General features: G+C 40.0%; 1 protein-coding gene across 7 annotated transcripts in view; it reads right to left on the reverse strand.

The window, feature by feature from the left end:
* Positions 1-18,287, reverse strand: part of Sgpl1 (sphingosine-1-phosphate lyase 1) — a 46,285-nt gene that overhangs the window by 25,680 nt on the left and 2,318 nt on the right. For all 7 annotated transcript variants that reach the window (XR_015644544.1, XR_015644542.1, XR_015644543.1 and 4 more), the window contains exon 3: positions 292-457. Coding sequence is in view for 4 of the 7 variants with exons in the window: in NM_001434568.1 (NP_001421497.1) it covers positions 292-457 (166 nt within the window). In the remaining 3 variants the exon portion in view is untranslated. The remainder of the gene's footprint in view (positions 1-291; positions 458-18,287) is intronic.

Raw genomic sequence — 18,287 nt, forward strand, 5'->3', positions numbered from 1 at the left:
AACATGTACTCTGAGACATCTGTGAATCTTTACAGTAACTAATACCTAAGGAATTTTTACCCAAACTACAAATGAAAACAAACAAACAAACAAACAAACAAAAACCCCTCCACAAAACCATAAATAGTAACAGTTAACCCAAAAGTCCTAACAATTTCACAGTTCCTAAATTAGGGTCTATTTCCACCTAAACAGATTTTAAAAAGCAGAACCAAACCAAAAGAGATGCTTCCAACCCACTGGCCATGATGAGACTCCTGTCCACCTTTACAGAAGGGGCAGGCTACTTACTCTCTGGCTGGAAGATAAGCTCATATACCCAGACTACCAGCAGAGTACACAGGACACTCCCCGCAATGAGCTGCCAGGGCTCGTATTTGGTGCAGTACCCATTCACGTAATTCTTGGCTTTTGTGGAATATGCTTCCAAAATCTCCAAATAAGGCTCGAAGTCCTTCTAGAAATATAAGAAGAAAAACAGAAACATTACATTCAGGACGGGAAGTCTGCTCTTGTTCTGCCCAATTCTCATTTTTTCAAGGGCAAAGCTGTTACTCTGATGAGGCTCCATCTCAGCAATCGTTTTATCGTCTTCTACGCCCTCAACTTTACACACCAGGCGCTCCAGCCTGACAGTGCCGCCTGGACTTTGATACAGCGTTGATCTGCTCATTTTGTAAAATAAGAGGACTAATCTAGATCAAGTCCATGTATGTGCGCCATCACCTTTATCTCACTGCTTGTACTCCCGACAGTTCCTCTGTACCCAATTCTCAATGTGAGTACTACCTTTTCTCTACTCTTTGAATTCCTCCCTTCTCTAGTCTAGCCATAAACAGAATAGCTCGTGTGGATCCAGACTGATGATTTTTGGCGCCATGAACTAATTCTGTTACAGCTACTCACCTCTGGTGCTGCGGGACAGTGCACAGCGTGCTAAGGTTCCTACACAGCATAATTAAGTGCACCCTGAAATCTGACTTTCATATGATTGCTGTATCACAAAATAGTCTTTATTGGCCAACCATCTGAAAATGTAAAAATCAAGTTCATGTCAACAATCCGAGCACTCCGAGGCCAGAACGGTACCACAGTTCAGAGGCCGGCCTAGACAACATGAGACTCGGTCTCAAAAAAAAAAAAAAGTAAAAGTCATTCTTAGTTCACAGAGCCAGATTCAACTAATCCTGCTCTAAATGCTCACTTACCTACTGGGAGTCTGTCACAGTATTTTACTATTACTGTATCCCATACAGTGTCTGAGATAAACAACAAAACTGTCACCTGTAAACTCACCAGGATCAGTCAAAATCCTTCTTGAGATTGACCTTAGGACCTCCTTTATGAACGCCAGGTCCAGGTAAATATTCTATCACTGAGCTACATCCCAAACCCTTCTTTACTTTTAATTTTGAGACAGTATGACTAAGTTGCCAGGCTAGTCCTGAACTCACTTTATAAGCAAAGCAGCTCTCAAACTTAAATCCTCTTTCCTAAACTTAACAAGTAGTGGGATTACAGAATGGAGCTACCGTATCTGGCTACTCATGAAAATTAATCTCTCCCTTTAAGTTCCTTTAAGTTTGTCAAGAATTAATTTATGATAGGCTTATCACAGCCTGACTTGCAATCTGATCATCTATTTATTTCCCTGACTACAAAGTTGAGTAGGGCCTCTTCCCCCACAACCCCCCAACTGGAGCTCAGGACTGAACACACTGAGCTAAATCCCCTACCCCAAGTAGGGCCTTTAAGACTGTCCTTTTCATTGTGGTTTTTTAAAGGCTCTGTTCTTAACCCTATTTACAAATCTTGAAAATTTAGTTTATTAGATCATTTGTTATTCACTCAACATTTTGATGGCACCAAAGGTGGCATAAACTCGGGTAAATGCATAGTTCCTTATTCCCAGTGAACTTATAACCTAAAGGGGGGATGTATCTACATTTTAAATTATTTTCTGTGCTTTGCCTGCATGTGTATCAGTGTATCCCATGCATGTCTGGTGCTAGAGGAAGTCAGAAGAGAACGTGGGATGCCCTGTAATTGGAGATGGTTATAAATCACTATGTAGGCACTGGGAACTGAACCACAGTCCCCTGCCAAGTGCAAAAAGTGCTCTTAAGCCACCTCTCCAGCCCCTATACTTTTGTATACATATTTTATACATCCATATATAAATGACAAAAGCCTTCAGAGGGAAATGTATAGAAAGGGGCTGATGTGTGTGTTGGGCTAGCTAAACTTGAGTCTGTGAGTAAGCCAGCAAGCAGTTCTCCTCCATGGCTTCTGTTTCGAGTTCAGGCCCTAACTTCCATTAACAACAGACTGTGACCTGGAAATGTAAGCCAAATCAGCGATGCTTTTGGTCAGTGTTTTATCATAGTAACTAACGGAAAGGAAACAAGAACAGTAACTTTCCGAGAATTATGGAGTGAGAGTAACTCACATGATTCCAAACTTTGAATTCAAGTTTGAGGGATCAGTTAAGTGGTGTACCATTAACTACAGTAAGACTAGAAGGAAAATAAAGCTAAAGCAGTTAGAGGATGTTTTGAAAAGAAAAGAAAAAAGATGGTACTGATCTGAGATTGGTTCCTCTTGGGTATTTATTATTAAGAACATGAACCCTCACAAATAGAACAGGTAATTAACAAGTCTTTCTAGAAGCAGCTATGGACTAAACGCTTCCGTTCCCCCACCAAATTTCTGCTGAGATCAAATCCTTGAGCCAGTGTTATCAGGAGGTAAGACTCCTCAGAGGCCATAAAGTCAGAGGAGCCACCTTGAGTACAACTGGTTCCCCTTACAAGAAGAGAGACTTCAGGGAATGATTTGCTCCTTCTAAGTGAGGTCACAGCAGACAGTTTAGGCACCCTTTGTATGAACTCTTTTGAGTGGCATCTCCTACAAGTGGGCCCTCAACTTATGTATGCTGCCTTGATCTCTGACTTCTGAGCTTCCACCAGTGTCAGAGAAATAAGGTTTTGTCGTTTCTAAGCCACTCTGTTTAAGGCATTATGTTACAGCATTCCAAATGGACTAAAACAATACCTTTAGTAATTGGATTATTGACAGGCAATTAACATTAGGCAAGTCTTAGGTTCCCTGAGGGCTACCCATGGAAACTACTTATCTACAACAGGTGGCCATTCCCCAGAGTCCACTGCTGCTATCAACAACTTCAATCTGACAAAGCAACAGCAATTCCAGCAAAAGGCTGGGGGAGACCAAGGAGTCTGTCACTATCAAAGGGAAGCTCTGATTTCTACCAGAGACGACACAGGACAAAGCTGTGATCAAAGCACAGAGATAAACCAAACCGTGTGCTATAAGTGGTGGGACTAATTTTTAACTCACATAGAATTACATTTTAGTGATTTAAAGATGACATCAGAGGCCAATTCTTCATGGCAATGAATGAAAAATAACAGAACATTAGAGGCAAAGCAAAGAACCAGGAAATGAAAACCAAATGTTCAAAAGCCTTAATACAGTATAAATACATCACTCATTAACTCAATTACAAAATTAAATTCAGCAAGAGTGTGACTGTGCCAATAATTCTTTTTAAAATTATTTTTAATTTTCATGTGGACACATGTGAGTGTAAGTGCCTGAAGAGGCTAGAGACATTACATCCCTCCAAGTTACATGTGGTTATAAACCACCCAACGTGAGTGCTGGGAACTAACTGAACAAGGGTCCTCTATCAGCGCTCTTAGACCTTAGTTACCTCTCTAGACCCAACCCTGTTGGTTCTTAGTTAGACAATGAGTCCTGTAAATTCTCTATCTCCAAAGACAGAATAATAACAAAGTAAAACAGGTTGTGACAAGTGTTTTGTAGGCAACTAAGTGACCACGGAAATTACTTTTGGCTTCATCCTAATGTCCTCTTTGGATTGCTACACACAACAGGCTCATTCCCCTATGAAGAAGCACCTCACCACATGGACAGCCCATTGAACAGTCCTGTGGAGTAGCCTAGTATTATCTCCTTGGGAAAAAAAGGCAGCTCCTTTGGGTCTTGAAACCAGAACAAGCCCCAGGTTGGGTCCTGATGCAACACTCCAATATAGACTCTAGAAACTAACGGGAGCCTTAGTGATCAAGTACAACATAAACATCCTGACTTTAAGCAGAGGCCCCATGGGTTTGAAATGATATGCTGTGCTCCTAAAAACAGGTTTGTAACAGAATAAAAGGCCAGAAGCCTAGGTTTCCTAACTCAATATTCGACCCCCTTCCCTCTCTCTTGCTATTTCAGTTCTGGGGACGGAACCAAGGTCTCCTCGAATACCAGGCATAGACTCTACCACTGAGCTGCAACCCTAACGAACCTTTCCAGTCTTCTTTCAGTGCTCGGTGTCCCTGGGCAAATTGCATAACACATTATATTCAATGGTACATCCAGAGCTTTCTGTTTCTAATTTATGTTCAGGGCAGACTCGACTCTAGCTATGCGGTATCATTCACATCTAATTAAAGTTGTACATAGTGTATAAAGACCTAACTACCTACCAATATCCACCGGCACAAAAATCTATTAAGAACTAATAACCTAAAACTATCGTTGAAAAACTCTGGATAGGAAAGTTGACATTCTGATAACATCTTCTTCAGGATGGTAGGATCCATGGACTCATAAGAAATCAACATACCGGTTAGGGATTTAGCTCAGTGGTAGAGCGCTTGCCTAGCAAGCGCAAGGCCCTGGGTTCGGTCCCCAGCTCCGGGGGGGTGGGGGGGGAGAAAAAAAAGAAATCAACATACCAATTTCCATTGGTATTTATAACCTTGAGACTACAGGTGATCCACTGTGCATGTGGAATCTTCCACCCCTAAAAATTCCCTTTTCTGCCCTCAAAAGCTCCAAGCCCCAGCACCTGGGCACAGTCTCCATTCCCTGGTAGAGACTGCTTCATTGTTAAGGTTTAAGGACAATCTGCTTCAGAAGAGATCCGTCTATTCTTTTTCATATTCACATCGCCTCATTCAATCCCAATCTAACACTTAATCCCTATTACTGTCTCCTATAACAACTGGCTATTGGTTTTTAAATAATGGATCATAAACTAAGATTGCATGGTCAATATTAATGTACACATAAGCTAGCTACCTCTCAAATTGCCTGTGTGTCTGAAAGCACACATCCGGCCACAGCTGAGAGTAGCCTCAGGCAGAGAGTAAATCAACCACTAACCCAGGAAGACATTCAAATGGTAACGATTTTCTTGATCTCTATATATTACTGTAAAATCAGAGTTTTGGGGAAACTACTTTCCAACAGAAGGTTGATCCTTACACCACAGTACAATGTCTTCTTTGAATGTCTAATGTGCTAACTATCTAGCATGCTTTGATGGGTTGGCCATTTCTTATGAGACAATCACAGCCAAACTGTATCAGCCTAGGGGCATTGTGATTTAGTCTGACCTGAAGCAAAGCACTAAACCCAACAAGGGAGAACAGACTAAGCCCAACGAGGGAGAACAGTTCAAAGATTTTATAATCCATGGTCTCCCGGTGCTAGGAAGAATACAAATATGTTGGATATTAGCCTCCTATCTGCTAGAGTACCTGAAAGCAGCTTTACCATGTTAGGAATTCAACGTTTATTCAACTGAAGTGAAATAATTGTAATACTTATATTCTTTTAGAACTCGGGTTCTGCAAGATCCTAGAATGTTTACATCTTTACCACTGAAGCTGTGCAGGGCACAGTGGCTTTGGACTGAATATGGAAAAGAAAGGCCGGTCACTTGAACTCTGTATACTCAACTGACAAGTCACAAGCTGCCATATCACAGGCCATCAGAGCAGATTGTGTCCTTGACAAACAAAAGTACTGAGATCCAAAGATCATAGTGCAAAGTAGGGTTGAGAGGGGATACGAGCCTGTTTCATTTTCTATCATCTGCCCTTCAGAATCAAACCATCAGTGGTGCAAACCAGAAGATCCACTGGCTCAACACTTGTAGTTCCCCTAGCTTCTCCCGAGATCTCACTTAATCCTAATGGCCAAAGCAAGGACCCACAGCTTCACTACCTCATCCCCAACCAAAAGAGTCAACACTGTCAAATGACAAGAATGGTTATCTACACAAGCCAAGTACTCTGGGTGTGGCTTTCTCAAACTACAAACTTACATGCCTGCTACCTGCTACTAAAAAAAATGGAATTAATTCAGAAAGTACTCTGGGGACTAGAGAAATGGCTTAGCAGTTAGGAAAGCTTGCTGCTCTTGCAGAGGAACTAGGTTCAGTTCCCAGCAACCACACACACTGCTGCTCACAGCCATCTGCATGTAACTCTAGTTTCAGGAGATATGGAAGTCTTCTCTGGCCTCCACAGGTACACATGTGGTACACAGATATACATACAGGCAAACATCATCCAGATAAAATCTTTTATTTTCTTTTAATTATTGACTCCAAAGTCATAAAAAGTTATCATTTAAAATAATCTCAAAGTTCATCTACTTTAATCTTCATTTCAATAATGAAGAAGCTAAGGCCCCAAAACTAATCTCAAAATGTGTTTCCCCTCCGCTCAAACCCAGATAAGAATTTAACTTCTTGCTCACCACTCTCTACTAAACCAACGGAGTACATCAATATTACTCAAGGACCATGGTTCAGAATACCCCACTAGAAGTTAACTTAGTGCAGAAAACCCCAAAACATTGATTTTCAAACAGGAGCACAAGTTCAAGACCAGCCTGGGCAACTTAGTGAGCTCTGTCTCAAAGTAAATTAACACAAACAGAAAGGTGAGAGAGCTGAGAAGGTAGCTACTTGGTAGAACACTTGACTATCCCTAGGTTCAATTCCTGGTACAAGGTGTAAGGAAAACCAGAGGACTCTTTCCCCATCTCTTTCTTTTAGGGAAATAGCAAACAGCCCACTTATATTACTGAGACCAGCTCTTGAGAAGGAAGGAAAATAAATTCACCAAGCTTTCCTAAGAAGTGCTAAATCAGTCACATCAATCCACCAGGTCAACTAGATCAACTATTCCTAATATTTATTCTTTGAACAGATAATAAATAAATAAACAGATTATAAATTTGAATCTTCTACTTTGAGCTTCTTTTTTTTTTTTTTTTTTTTTTTTGGTTCTTTTTTTTTCGGAGCTGGGGACCGAACCCAGGGCCTTGCGCTTCCTAGGTAAGCACTCTACCACTGAGCTAAATCCCCAGCGAATCTTCTACTTTGAAATCCTGCAAAGAAAGGCATAGAAGTGGCAGAGCCCTTGCCTTAGCATACATAAAGCCCTAAGTAAAACCACCAGCATAAGAAAAACCACTATTCCCTTGGCAAGAAATAAATCATTACCACACATTTTTAGTACAAGTGTATACTTAGTGCTCATCTCATGAAAATAGCACAGATAAGCTGAGGTGTTAGGCCTCTCTCTCACCTCTGGCAGCTTCCTCAGAACTCAAGAGTTCTTGACTGACTGTCCACAGTCAGGGAAGATAGGCCTTAGAAAATTAGATGAGGCTTTGCATCCTAAAGGATAGGAAATTTAGAGAGCACCCTATGCAGGAAGAATGTGAAGACTATAACTCTCTGAAATACCAGCTTATAGGAAAAAGAAGGCTAAAATTTCTCACAATGGGAGACTTTAAAAACCGCCGCTGGGCAGTGGTGCACGCTTTTAATCCCAGCACTCAGAAGCAGGTGGATCTCTGAGTTCAAGGCCAGTCTTGTCTATAGATCCCAGGATAGCCAGAGCTGCACAGAGAAATCCTGTCTCAAAAACAAAACAAAACCAAAAACCAAAGCAAAACAAACAAAACCAAACCTACTATCTTGAACCAAATCACCACACCAACCATTTTTACCTTTCTCTATGCTGGCACCCTTTTCTGCAGAACTGTATATTAAAAACTGTTTCTCACCAGGTAGTGGTAGTGCACACCCTTAACCCTAACACTCAGGAGGCAGAGGCAGACAGATCTCTGTGAGTTCAAGGCCACCCTGGTCTAGAGAAAGAACTTCTGGATGGCCAGGGCTACACAGAGAAACCCTGTCTAGAAAAACCAAAATCGGATTGGGGATTTAGCTCAGTGGTAGAGCGCTTGCCTAGCAAGCGCAAGGCACTGGGTTCGGTCCCCAGCTCCAAAAAAAAAGAAAAGAAAAGAAAAGAAAAACCAAAACCTAACCAAACAAACAAAAAACCAAAAACTGTTTCACTCTGAGTTTGAGCTCCAGGACAGGCTATAGAGTGAAACCATGTCTCAACAAAAAGCAAGCAAACAAACAAAATGTTCTGTTTTCATCAGTATGGCGAATTTATTTATTACAAAGTGAAGGTCCTGTTTCTCACACATTCCGATGGGGGGAAGACACGGGGGGGGGGGGGGAGGATGATAGACCTAATTTATTTATTACAAAGTGAAGGTCCTGTTTCTCACACATTCCGATGGGGGGAAGACGGGGGGGGGGGGGGGGGGGGGGATGATAGACCTAACTTTTGGTAGGAAAAGTATTCATTTCCTTTTCCCATTCAACTCCAACCCCATTTGTTTTGTATCTCTCCCCTGCTACAAAAAACTCTGAGCTTTAGAGCATAAATTAACTACCAAGAAAAAGAAAAACCTGTTTTACCCAGATCACCTACTGAGAGTGCTATAATTAAGGCCCAGAATCTGATTCTCTGACATATCATTTTCTATAAAACCTGAGAGCACAGAGTAAACAGGTAAAAGAAAAAAAGAAAATATCTCTAGAAGCCTCAAAAGGCAGCAGAGTTAATCAGCAAAAGCAAATCACAAGCCCAAAGGAAAAACTCTCTGGGGTCATTAAAGAAGAAGTGAGAATTGAGCAACAAACCAAACAGCCATTGCAACCAACTAGCGATGATACAGAAGAGACAAGCTCCATCAAGAGCAAACTGCACACTTAGCCTATGCAAACTTCCACCAATGTGTTATTAAAAGTTCTCTGAACTATTTTATCATAATTAAATGGCTTACTGTGCAGACCCAGTCAGGCTACCTTTTAAAATGTAAAGGAAGTGTATTGCCCTTTGGTGGGGGTTTGAATGAGAATTGGCCCCATAGGCTATCACATAGTTGAGTACTTGGCCCCTAGTCTGAGAGGATTAGGAGATGTGGCCTTGCTGGAGGAGGTGTGTTAACTAGGTTTTGAGGTTTCAAAAGCCCACACCATTTCCACTTAGCTGTCTCTGCCTGTCACTTTGTGGATCAGATACAAGCTCTCAGCTACTGCTCCAATGCCATGCCTGCCTGCCTACTGCTGTGATGGTCAGACTCATCCTCTGAACTGTGAGCCACCAGTAAGCTCTTCCTTCTGAAAAAGTTGCACTGGTTGTGTTATCTTAGCAGAGAAGTAGAAAAGTAATCCTTAAACACTAGAAATATGAATTTACTGAATAAGTAAGATCCATTAAAATAATGTTATATTCTTCATAAAAGTTTTTATTTCTTTGAGTTTATCATGACTGAGGAAGATCATAAATTAGATAAATATAATTACCATACTAGATTTAATCATTGAATTAAGAAGTCCAGACCAAAGATTTATTTTTATTTTTAATGATGTGAACATGTGTATGTCATGTCTGTGTGAGATGATTCACATGAGTGCGAGTGCCTACAGAGGCATCAAATTTAACTAGAGCTGGATACAGGTAGCTGTGAGCCACCTGATTCGGTTGCTGGGAACCCAACTTGGGCCCCCTTAAAAAAAAAAAAGGGCTTTTGCTCTTAACTGCTGAGCATTTCTCCTGGCCTGACTTTCTAAATTTTTAACCATTTGTGGAAGTCTTCCCCCTACAATGAAAATGCTAGTGTTAGAGCAAGAAATCTTAACATGCTCAACCTACCAAAGTCACTCAGGCACTGAGGACTTTAGATCCTGTTCACAAGAACCGAACAGGAACTTATTCTTGCTCTCTGACCTACAACATACACAGATACCCTTTGTTAAGTCTACCATCCCATCTTACAACAGAAATAAGCAGTGAAGGAAGAAGTCAGTCTAAAAGTAACATCTCACAGAGTTTCAGGTATTTTAATAATCTGTGAAAAACAAACAGGGAAATGTTTGCTTCCAAGGAAAGTCAGTATTATCTAGGTCACCTTCTGGGTTACGGCTTCTGACCCTACGGTAACATTACAGTGCTCTCTAACCTGTAGATAACTGATGGACAGGCAAACAAATTTTCACATGTAAACAACAAAGTTTGTTAGGGTTCATCCCCGCCACTTGCAGAAAGCAGTCTCACCTCTTTTCTTTCTTTCTTTTTTTCAAAGAATTATTTATTTTACACATATGAGTACACTGTCGCCCTCTTCAGACACACCAGAAGGGGGCATCGGACCCCATTACAGAGGGTTGTGTGCCACCAAGTGGCTGCTGGGAATTGAACTCAGGTCCTCTGGAAGAGCAGTCAGTGCTCTTAACCACTGAGCCATCTCTCCAGCCCCATGGTCTCTTTTCTTAGTTTTTTTGTTTTCCTTTGAAACAAAGACTTAACTATTATGTGGTTCCTGATTAACCCGTTACTTAATATGAAGTCCAGGCTGGTCTCAAACTCACAGAAATCCTGTTTCCATCAACCTCCCAATTGCTAGGATCACTGGTGTGTGCCACCACACTGGGTTCGTTTTCAGTATCTCTGCTATAGAAATATGTGTATTTTTAGGATTTCTCTTTTGAATTAATTACAAGTGACAAGTTTCCCTATTATGACCCAAAGTCTTTAATATTAAATTTTAATATTGGATATGAATCATAATTTTACCTTTTTTTCTAAAGCACACACTTAAGGAAAAAAATACATCAAAATAAAAATACAAACTAGAAAATCCCCTCCCCTCCCCTCCCCCTTTACTCTTACTCCCATTCTGGATAAGAACTAGACTGGAAGAGCAGGTGAATTTCTGGCACAGTTACTTTTCTTATTCAAATATCCATTTAGTGAGCCAGGTGTGATGCATGTGCCTTTAATACCAGCACTCAGCAGGCAAAGGCAGGTGGATCTCTGTAAGTTTTGAGGCCAGCCTGGTCTACATAGCAAGTTCCAGGCCAACTGAAGCTATATACCAAGACTATCCCCATTTAAATAAAATCAAAATAAATGATTTATTTATTTGTGTGCGTGTTTATTTATCAGGTGAGTCACCATAAAAAATTTTTAAATAAAAATAAAAAGGCTTCTACCTTTGCACAAGGTTTCTGTGGATATTAAATACTATTAAAAGGAAAAAAAAATTAAAGGCCAGCAAGATGGCTCAGCAGGTAAAGAAAGGCATTTGCCAAGTAAACCTGGTGACCTAGATTCAATCTCTAGAATCCACATACAGGTAAGGTATAAGGAGAGACCTGACTCCACAACGTTGTTCTCTGACTTACTGATATAACACACACACACACACACACACACACACACACACACACTTTAATCACTATAGAAGCTGGGCATGGGGCTTCACAGCACTTGGGAAGCTAAAACAGGCTTTTTGAGTTCCAAGCCAGTTGGGGCTGCAGAGGGAGTAGTTCTGGCCTCACCTACAGAGTTAATACCCTGTGTTAAAAACAAAACAACAACAACAAAAAAAAAACATAACGAATCGCTACTGATAATCAACACTTACTAAATGTTTGACAAATGACTTATCTGATGTTAACTTTTTTTCCTTCTTCACAAACAAGCCTTTGCAGAAACCATGAAAAAAAAAGTCAGGACCTGGGAAAGGCCTTAAGTAGTTTAATTTCTAAGCTTAACATTGTATTTTTCTTTCAGGAGGTGGTAATAGAATATACTTTAATAGCCATATGCCCTGGTGTGGTAAGAAATAAATTACAACAATATTTAACCTTCAGTATCAAATAAATCAATCAGAAAGCTGCAAGTGCCTTTTAACATACCAACAAAACAGAGCTAAATCAGCTGCCTTCTATGCTTGCAGGTCATAAACCTGCATGTTTCTGACAGCCAAACAGATTCTGGGAAAATGTGTGAAAACACTTTTTAAAAGGACTGAGCAAAACAATCACACAGGCTTTCTTCAACCTCAACACCCCACCCCACCCCACCCCACCCCCTCCCCACCCTGAACCCAGGGCCTTCCACTTGCTAGGCAAGCGCTCTACCACTGAGCTAAATCCCCAACCCTGTTTTCTTCAACTCTTGACAAGAAAACAAAAGCAAAACACTAGACAAAAACCAGGTCTGCCATGACATCTTTGCCCTAGATCCATCCATTAGAATTTCCACAAATATTTGCTTCTAATGTTTTTAAATCTAAGGGCCATTAAGACATCAATAAACAATGGATCTATTCCACTTTAGCCCTATCTGTCAAATGCAGTTCAAAACAATGACTTTGCAGGCTTTATAAAAAATGTACAGTGAATAGTCATTCCAGTTGCAAATATGAGGAATTCAAGGACAGCCTAAGATTCACAGTGATACTCTGCCTCAGAAATAGAGAGAAAGAAATTAAAGGCTGAGGAAGTCACTCAGCTGGTAGAAGGGTTACCGAGTATGCATGAGGCTTTGGGGTTCAACTCTCAGCACCACATAAACTGGGTGTGGTTGGGGCATGACTGTAATCTCAGTCCTCTGGAGGTGGGATCAGGAGAATGGAAGGAAGTCAAGGTCATCCTCAACTACAAACAAGAGCTGACAACTCAGAAAACAAAAATGAATTAAGCAACAGGGAGTGATACACATGTGCAACCCCAGCACTCGGGTCATGAGTTTAAGGCCATCTAGGGCTACAGTGTAAGGAAGGCTCTGTCTCAAAACTACAGAAAAAATTAGGGGTGGGAGTGATGCCTGCCTGTAATTCCAGCACTTGTGAGAAAGAAAAGAAGATAAGGAGTTCAAAGCCAGTCCTAACTATGAATGAAGTTTGAGGCTAGCCTTGACTACAGGGAACCTGTCTCAAAAGAGAATGAAAAGGAGGCATGGAAATTAATGGATAAAAAAAGAAAGAAACAAGGAAAACAATATAGAAGTGTAAATTTGTTTAAATTTGCTATACAAATCTAGCACTATACATTTTGACAAAATTTGTTTGCTGTTTATAAAATATGAGTTCAAGAATGTAACAATGTCATTCATACCACCCAAAAACAAGAGACATGTTTATCAACTATAAACTGAATAAATTGCAATATATTTATACATTGTAATGCTACACAGTAACAAGAAAAACATAAAGATACAAAACACCCAACAAAATGGCTACTCATAAAGTAATATGTTTCCACTTACAATTCTGAAAATCAACCTAGTAAATCTAAAGTGAGAGAAATAACTGCCTTTAATGAACATCAACTAGGAGTGGCAGGGACATGAGAAACCTGCTGGAGTACTAGGAATTCTTTTTTGTTTTGATCTAGGTAGTAAGGATAAAGTATATATTTATTTTACATATAATATTGATCTGTACAATTGTGATTTGCAGCTTTTGGGACCGGGAAGATAGTTGAACTATCTTGAGTTTGGGGTGATGGGTGGGATGCCTACTCTTGGTTGTCAACCTGACTATATCTGGAACTAACTAAAAATCTAAGCACCTGGGCATACCTGTAAAACATTTTTCTTGACCAAATCATTTGAAGTTGGAAGGCCCACCATAAATCTGGGCCACACCTTCTATGGCAGCCTATATAAAGGACAAGCTTATCTAAAGAAAGAAGCTGTTGCTTTTCACCTGCTTGCCCTCATGCTCCTTGGTCGTTCATATATCCTGCTGCTGAGTCATTGCTTCCCTGGAGTTAGAACCTAGCTCTTGGAGACTCCTATGTATACTGAAGACCAGCTGAGACATTTAGCCTCGTGACTGAACAACTACTGGATTCTTACACTTTCTGTAGGAGACAGTCACTGTTGAACTAGCTGAACCACAACCTGTAAAGGAACTCTTATAACTCTTATAGATCCCCTCTTTAGATAGGTAGCTAGGTACACACACACACACACACACACACACACACACACACTCTCTCTCTCTCTCTCTCTCTCTCTCTCTCTCTCTCTCTCTCTCTCTCTCTCTGTTCTGTTCCTCTAGAGAAAACCCTGACTAATACACACCATCAACCTGACTAGTATGTACCACCACTCATGACTCCCCATTAGTTTTAAGCCTACCCTGCCTTGGTGAACAAGTAGTCCCTGAACACAACACACATCCTAAATGTGCCAGGTGACTGTTAGAGCCATACCAGTTTGGCCCTCGCTATTCCATTCACTACATGGGTTTTTCTCTCAGTAATGAGACTCTGTGTATTTATACATGAAGACGGATTCACTACAAATCAATCCCCCATGGAAAATTCTTAACCCCAGGTTGCTTCTAAATTCTGCCTCTTATGTGTACAAACAGTAACAGTTATGTTTATTAAGAAGGCAAGTGTTACTAAAAATTACTGGCACATAGAATCAAAGCTAAGCCAAAATTGGGGTTTGTAGCTTATCTATTTGTAATCCCACTTTTCTTTAGACTAAAGGCTGGAGAAATTATTAAGAATTCTGCATAAAGGCTGCATAAATTATTAAGAGTAAGACTGGAACAATATAAAATACTGTGCCTACTCTACAATTTTCTCCAGGGTGCCCACACAATTTTAAGTGTTGCATCAAATGAAATTTCCCTTTCTTCCAATTAATCCTACAATCAAAAAACCTGGGTCAAAAGCTATTTTTAGTTTATTCTTAAACTCTATTTGAGATTCAGAAAGTATCCCCCCAGAGAGAAAGAGACAGACAGACAGACAGACAGACAGACAGACAAAGGGCAGAGCTGAAGAAAGGGTTCAGTGGCTAAGAGCAATGGTTGCTTGTCCAAAAGACCTGGGTTAATCACCAGCACCCACTTGGTGGCTCACAACCATTTCTAACTCCAGTTACAAAGAATCTGATGCCTTCTTCAGGCCTCTGTGTTACTGCACAAAACAAAACATCCATACACATAAAATAAAAATGCAAAATAATAAAAATAATTTTTAAAAGTCAAAGGTCATGAATCAAGTTCAAAGACCTGGAAAGATTTTATTTTATTATTTTTTAATACGATGAGTATTTTGCCTGCTGGTATGTCTGGTACCACTTATATGCCTGGTGCGGAAGAAGTCAGAAGATATTGAATCTGCTAGAACTGAATTATAGTTGTGAGTTACCATGTGGAAATCAAACCTGGGTCTTCCGGAGAAGCAGCCAGAAATCTTAACTGCTGAGGCATCTATCTCTCCAGCCCCAAGATTTTAACTTATTATTATTTTATTTAAAAAACTGATGGCAGCTTAATTTCAAAGTGTTGCAGAAATGCTGAACAGTAAATCATTAATTTCTTCAGGATTCTCTTCTCCTGCAGATGATCGCACTATAGCATCCAGATACATCCCAAGATAACAAGGCTTGAGTCATGGGCAAAATAACCCAAGTAACATTGCACAAGGCTGGCACACTCCCCTACTCACAGGAAAATAAAGACTGCAGATAAGCAGGCAGCCATATTAGAGACTTGCAACTGGGGTTTTCAACCTGGGGACTGCAGACATTCTAAGACACACCCTTAGTTGGGGAGGTCATGGTCATTACTGGATACTTGATTTTATTCCTGGCTTTAATCTAGTAGATGCTAGTAGCCATGGTCATCAAAAGTTCCTCAGAAGCGAAACTGCCTAGGTTAAGAACTTACCTAAATAAGCATAAGCATAAATAAGCATAAATAAATAAGCAGAAATAAGGTAAGCTTGTCTTACCTGGAAACCTATAAACTTATCCCTCAAAGACACCTATGGGGGTTGGGGATTTAGCTCAGTGGTAGAGCGCTTGCCTACCCTGGGTTCGGTCCCCAACTCCAAAAAAAAAAAAAAAAAAAAAAAGACACCTATGAAATATATGGGTTTTAGGAAATAATTTGCCTTTAAAATTATATATTTTATCTTGAAAAGTGATCATCAGTAGGTGAAACTGAGGAGAATATGGATGAAAATGTTGCCAGAGTTAAGAAAGGCTGCTACAAAATTGCCTAACTTCAATTCCCTCTTGAGATGGCCTCTATAGAGGAACATGCTCATTTATTCTCCCTGAGACATGGATGGAAAGTGTTACAGTCCCATGGTACGTCACATGACTAAATGGAAAAAAGACCAGACAGACAAAACTGGGGGCAAGAGCACAGAGCTCAAACTCCTTGATTATGTGCAGACTCTGGGTGAGCTTCACACTCTCTCTCCAACATTCGTTCTCACAGCAGTTTTCAGCCCTGTCACTCAATAATCCCTTTACATGTAACATCCTTCAGTGTTTTGATATTATACTTATAGATACAAAGTTCAAATTTTCATTGCTTTAACTGCAATATAAAGGAACACAAAATTTTATAATACATCAGGGACTTTAAGGCAAGATAATACTAGGAGACAAGAATCTTTCCCCACATGCATTTCCAAAGTGAACCCCCCCAAATAATTATAATTTCTGTTCTTCTTAAACCCTCCATTGTCAGCCACAATGATCAATAATCTCTACCTCTCAGAAATCTGCTCCAAAGGTAGTATTACAAAGGTGAAATCATTCAACTACTTTGCTACTTAACTGCTGTGGAACTCAACAGAGTCTATTTTTTTTCACTTATTAAAGGAGGATGTCAGCATATTTATCAGGATTTTTGGTAAAAATTTAGTAAGTATATAGATTATCTCTTTCTGCATCTAATACATTCTTTTTTTTTTTTTTTTCTTTTTTTTGGAGCTGGGGACCGAACCCAGGGCCTTGCACTTGCTAGGCAAGCGCTCTACCACTGTGCTAAATCCCCAACTCCCATCTAATACATTCTTGATGGGAGTTGTAAGAACTATATTATACCAGAATCCACCTTGTACTGATTTCCTACCTACTGTCTATCTTATTCTGCTAACAGAATAAGAAGGGATGAGTATCTAGATTCATGTACGATATTAAGCTCACCGTATGACTACTCCCTACCCCCTTTTTTTTTCTTCTTGCCTTTTTTTCGTATGACTTTTAAGATCGTTTCTAATCAGGGCCTGGTGAGCAGGAAGATTCTAAGTTCGAAGCCTACCTAAGACAGTAAGATCCTGTCTCAAAATAAAATATTAAAAGAAGTGATGAGGATCTAAGTATAGTACTTGCCTAGCATGTAAGACCCTGAAAACACACACACTCACACTTTAAGATTATGAAATATTTTCCTGTACTGAGGTTATTTTTTTTCACATTCTTAGGTCCCCTTTTCCAGTTGGCACAACAGTTTTATGTATTGTAAAAAGCAGAAAGAGAACCTTGAACTCAGATCATAATAAAAATGTATTATGAAAACCTAGGTCTGGTCTTTTTTTTTTTAATTTCTTAGCCCCAGGCAATAACACACTATAGTTAAGAAAGATGATAGCCTTTCTAGTGAAAGCACTTCTATGCAATCTCTGATATCTTTAGCAAATGACTTGTCAAGGATCATTCATATCTGTGTCAATTCCTTATTGCAGTAAGTTGGAACAAAATCTCCATTCTACAGTACCAGGAAGGTATCAATGATGATGACAGTAAGAGAAATTCCTCAGAACAAAAATAATTCCAAATATACTAAATGAACGTAAGTCCTAAACTTAAATGTGTATTAACCCTTCCCCCCAAAAAAAGCACAGGAAGAAATATTATGCGGCTAGAGAGATGACTCAGCGGTTAAGAGAACTGACTGCTCCTCCAGAGGTCCTGAGTTCAATTCCCAGCAACCACATGGTGGCTCACAACCATCTGTAATAGGATCTGATGCTCTCTTCTGGTGTGTCTAAGGACAGACAGCTACAGTGCACTCATAAATAAAATAAATAAATCTTTTTTAAAAAAATTCTGGGGCTGGGGATTTAGCTCAGTGGTAGAGCGCTTACCTAGGAAGCGCAAGGCCCTGGGTTCGGTCCCCAGCTCCGGAAAAAAAAAAAAAAATTCTACTTCTGTATGGGAATTCAGCATTTACACACACAACATATCAGAGGAAAAAATTTCTCAGTTCTCACTGTAAGAACTGTTCTCCATTAACTATCCAAATCCAAGGAATTGTCTCTAGGTAACAGATTGTGGCAAAGAGGAGGTGCAGTGGGATGGCGAGATTAGATTCCTTTTATTTAGTTTCCAACATTTTTTTAAAAAGATTTATTTATTATAAGTACACTGTAGCTGTCTTCACACACCAGAAGACCCCATTACAGATGGTTGTGAGCCACCATATGGTTGCTAGGATTGGAACTCAGGACCTCTGGAAGAGCAGTCAGTGCT

This window comes from Rattus norvegicus, chromosome 20 (genome assembly GCF_021556685.1).
Source record: "Rattus norvegicus strain SHRSP/BbbUtx chromosome 20, alternate assembly SHRSP_T2T, whole genome shotgun sequence".
Taxonomy (NCBI): domain Eukaryota; kingdom Metazoa; phylum Chordata; class Mammalia; order Rodentia; family Muridae; genus Rattus; species Rattus norvegicus.